The following is a 4771-nucleotide window of genomic DNA, read 5'->3' on the forward strand; positions in this document are numbered from 1 at the left end:
TTTCGGTTCGTACACATGGGCGGTCCGCGCCCATTTGGTTCCCCGCCCCAAACGGGCCCCCACCTCCCACTGCACTACAAAAACGTTTTTGTACCTACGAAGTACCAACAGAACTACGAAGTTCTACTCAACAAAGAGTACTCAGAAAATATAAAAACACACTTCACTTTATACAGAAATAAGCAAACATGAAAAGGTAGTACTACATGTTACTACGTTTAGAGAACAGCGCTCCGTGTGGCCAGTGTGTCCTGACATCAACATTAGATTATTAGATATATTTCTACACGTCTTCAGTCTCCTCAAAGTTTTTAATATAAAAGTACAACAAACTTCAGACTCTCTCTCTCTTTTTTTTTTGTTCATTCTGACTTTTCTTTCATCAACTTTGATGAAACAATCATAAAGTTACAGTGAGTTTGATCTGTCATTTTATTGAATATAATGTTTTTAATCATTTACTTTTCCCTAAACTATTAACTTTGACAAGAAAATGTAAAAGTTCAAGCATAAAGTTTGACATTTGATTGAAATGATATCATTAGGACAGACACAGTTTTCATCCTTTCCGGCTTCAGCTCCTGATATGAAGTCTTTTACACAACGTCGGACTTGATTCTCGTAAAAACGTGACTTTTTTTGTTATTCTTTGACTCATAACGTTATGACTTTATTCTGTAATTTTGGAGTTTTTTTTCCTCTTGACGTCAAAACAACGTACTTGAAACTTTTTCTTTTCTTTTCTCTTTTTTTTGTCCAAAAGTGGCCCGTGACGCCCCGTGACGCCCCGTGTGAAGATGCAGCCTGGGCCGCTGCCCACGTCGCCACCGTCTGGACCCGCTACTGTTTCCACGTGAAACAATGAGCTTTTAAACGTCAGCGGCGGGGGGGGGGGGGGGGGTGGGGGGGGGGGGTTAGAGGTAGATGTGACTGATTGATGGGGGAGAGCTGGAGATAGTGAGTGAACAGGAGGGGAGAAAGTGATAGAGGAGGGAGGAAAAACAACGGAACATTTTTTTAAAGTTTCGCAGAGGGAGACAGGCAGCAGGGAGGGGAGGAGGAAAGAGGGAGGGAGAGAGAGGGAGAGAGAGAGAGAGAGAGTGTGTGTGTGTGTGTCTGTGTTTTTATGAATGAAGTGAGTCACTGCCGATGTGTCATAGGCCCGACGTCTTTATAAAGGAAGTTTTAAACAAGCCTAAACACTTCACTGCGCGCAAAAATTGGACTTAACAACACTCTCATCCCTGTCTCTGCACTGCTGCTGCCTCTGTCCCCGTCTCTGTCTCTGTCCTCTCTCTGCTCAGTGTCCGTGAGTCTCCATCAACAGACCACAGGGGCTCATCTCAGGCACAAAGTTTCTCTTTTACCTCTCTCTCTCTCTCTCCCTCTCCCTCTCTCTCCCTCTCATTCATTCTCTCCTGACAACTTTCCTCCTCACCCGCACTGACGACAGAGAAGACGCTGCGGGAGCACGTGATATTTCCGGAGTTCAATTGATTTATTCGTTTGCTATTTATTTATTTATTTATTTACCTGCGATTCTCTGGGACCGAGTCAGAATGAGATGTAAGTGACTGTGTGTCCGTTTCTTATATTGACTTTTTACAAATGTGTGTCATTTAAAAACCAGTGAACTGTGATTTTTCTATCATGTGTTGTCTTTGAAATAAGAATGAAACATTCTGTTGATGCTCCCTCCCTCCCTGCCTCCCTCCCTCCCTCCCTCCCTGCCTCCCTCTCTGGGGCTGTTACAGTAGAAGGAGCCTCTCAGATGCCCCTGCATGTTGTGTTGGCTGTGATTCTTGTGGTTCACCTGTAATTATGCAGCAGTCATCATTTCAGCTCTGCTGTGGTTTCCTCCTAATACTTCACCTTACATTTGAACTTGAAAGGAAAAGGAATGAATGCGTTCACTGTTAGAGCCCGAGCGGCGTGCTCCGTATAATTTCTCCCACCGGCTCAGGTACCTATCCAGTTGCAGGTGTGACAATCGGCAGCATTCATTGTGCTGCTCTCTGCTGAGGTTCAGTGTCACAGCCGGCTGTGATGATTTAATGGTTTGGACGGAGCCTGTGAAAACACGACTGTGACCTGGAGCGGCCGTGGCCTCCGCTCACCGTCATTACTGCTAATAAGACTAATGGCTTCCGTTTTGTTGGCCTCCTACAGTGCTGCTGGACTCCTCCTCCTCGCTCCTCTTCTCACTGCTATTGGCTCAGCTGCCGGTGTTCACCGCGGCCTCTCCGGTGCCGCAGCGGCGACCCAGTGACATGGACAAGCTGTCCAATCAGACCAAGCATCTGATGAAGCTCACGCAAGAACTGCTGGTAAGTGAGAACGATGATGATGTCATGATGCTGATCGACCTCAGTCACTGATTGGCTGAGCAGCTAGCTCACTGTTAGAGAGGATTCACTTGGCCACGCCACACGGACCAGAGTGGAATCACCTGCAGGCTAACGCAGGCTAACGCAGGCTAACAGGCTAACACATGCTAACGCAAGTAGACACCAGAGCAGCTAATGTCCAGAGAGATGTGACTGATGATCTCACTGTTAATCCACACTGGACTCTCCACCGTCTGACTCTGCTCCGTCTGCTCCGTCTGCTCCGTCTGCTCACCTGACCAGTAACAATGGCCGCCAGACTGGAGCTCCGCCCACTGTCCTGTCCTTGGACAATAATCTCATAGTATAATTAAACCAAGGAGACCGCAGCCAATCAACATCCTGTAGAGCTAGTACTAGTCCTAGTAGTAGTAGTAGTAGTAGTAGTAGTGGTAGTAGTAGTGGTAGTAGTGGTAGTGCAGACAGACACACAGATGTACTGTAGTGTACTGTGGTGTACTGCGGTGTACTGCGGTGTACTGTGTTGTACTGTGGTGTACTGTAGTGTACTGTAGTGTACTGTGGTGTACAGTGGTGTACTGTGGTGTACTATGGTGTACTGTGGTGTACTGTAGTGTACTGTAGTGTACTGTAGTGTACTGTAGTGTACTGTAGTGTACTGTGGTGTACAGTGGTGTACTGTGGTGTACTATGGTGTACTGTGGTGTACTGTGGTGTACTGTAGTGTACTGTGGTGTACTGTAGTGTACTGTGGTGTACTGCGGTGTACTGTGGTGTACTGTAGTGTACTGTGGTGTGCTGTGGTGTACTGTGGTGTACTGTGGTGTCCTATAGTGTACTGTGGTGTACTGTGGTGTACTGTAGTGTACTGTGGTGTGCTGTGGTGTACTGTGGTGTACTGTGGTGTACTGTAGTGTACTGTAGTGTACTGTAGTGTACTGTAGTGTACTGTGGTGTACTGTAGTGTACTGTAGTGTACTGTAGTGTACTGTGGTGTACTGCGGTGTACTGTGGTGTACTGTAGTGTACTGTAGTGTACTGTAGTGTACTGTGGTGTACTGTGGTGTACTGTAGCAGTGTTTCCTGTGATTTGGACAGTCATTCCAGTGAAGACATATTTCTGGTCTGTTGAGCAGGAACATCAGCTGTGATCAGATTTGACTCCAGCTGCTGATGAAGATCATCAGTTCAACTTCACTGATACAGTTCTATTTTTACTTCATGCAAAACGTTCAGTGGATCTCAGCAGTAACGGCTGCACTCTCTCTAGTTTTACCAACGTGTTGGTGCAGAAGATGACGTTAGGCGACCGACCGGCGACCGACCAGCCCTCAGCGACCGACCGCCCGGCGCTCAGCGACCGACCGGCGCTCCGCGACCGACCGGCCGGCGCTCGGCGACGGCTTTTTGAAGGATTTTCATGTAAAAGACTTTTTTAAACAGGATTTTATTGAAGTCCATCAAAGTCAGGACAAATCCAGGAAAGTCAAATAAAAAAGTACTTTTGTGGAAAGTATTTCCTCTGAAAAGAAGACAAGTGTGTACAAACACGTGGGTCAGTACCAGCTTCCTGCCCGCTGGAGTGGGTCTGTGTGTGTGCATGTGTACTGTATGACCACAACTGTGTCTACACACACACACACACACAGCGTTGTGTAAACAGTGTTTTGTGTTTTTCTTTCTTTCTGTCGCCACAGCAAAGTGACTTGATAAAAATCACAAAGATTTATCACATTCAGCTATTTGCATTCAGTGCGAATAAAAGATAGATGAGATCAACGCCGAGGTCTGTCAGGTGAGTCATTCTTGGTGACGGAGGGAGAGAGAATTAAAGGCTGAGACGAACAGAACAAAAACCACAAGAGATGAAGAGATCACAGAGAGGCAGCAGGATGACAGGCCACTGCTGGGGGGGGGGGGGGGGGGGGGCGCGGGGGCGAAACAAAACGGGCGGGAGAGAGAGGTGGGTAGAGCAGACGGGGGAAATGGACAGGAGCGACGGAGACAAAACATCTGACCAACAACAGAGGAAAAACTGAAGAAACATCTGGACGAAAACAACAGCACAACAGGTGGAGGAAGTGTCGGGCAAACACAACCTGTTTACACAAAGCATTTGTCCGCCGTCATCACGACACCGCCGTCCCGCTGCTGTGATGTCACTGATTGGACGCCACCATCACTCATCTCTGTTCAGCTCCGCTCGTTAGTCAAGTTGCCCACATTAGTTAAGATTGCCCTTCCTAAAAGCCCAGCTGCCTTCCGACAGTTGAAGTAAAATTCCATTGACCAGGAGTCAAATTGTTTGCCCACCCCCTGCTGGCCAAGTTGGGAGCTACAGCACTGGACGGAGCAGTTTACAGCACAACTGGAGCCGGGCAGCAGCACTGCGTCATTCCATCTTTTTATAGCTGTGACCCTGG

General features: G+C 47.5%; 1 protein-coding gene across 1 annotated transcript in view; it reads left to right on the plus strand.

Moving 5' to 3' along the window:
- Positions 1 to 1049: 1049 nt before the first annotated feature.
- Positions 1050 to 4771, plus strand: part of il11a (interleukin 11a) — a 6325-nt gene continuing 2603 nt past the window's right edge. Inside the window, exons 1-2 of the mRNA XM_008322593.3 lie at positions 1050 to 1566; positions 2170 to 2327. Coding sequence (XP_008320815.1) covers positions 1560 to 1566; positions 2170 to 2327 — 165 coding nt within the window. The 5' untranslated portion in view covers positions 1050 to 1559. The remainder of the gene's footprint in view (positions 1567 to 2169; positions 2328 to 4771) is intronic.

Source organism: Cynoglossus semilaevis, chromosome 13 (assembly GCF_000523025.1).
Source record: "Cynoglossus semilaevis isolate Cse_v1.0 chromosome 13, Cse_v1.0, whole genome shotgun sequence".
In the NCBI taxonomy this organism is placed as follows: domain Eukaryota; kingdom Metazoa; phylum Chordata; class Actinopteri; order Pleuronectiformes; family Cynoglossidae; genus Cynoglossus; species Cynoglossus semilaevis.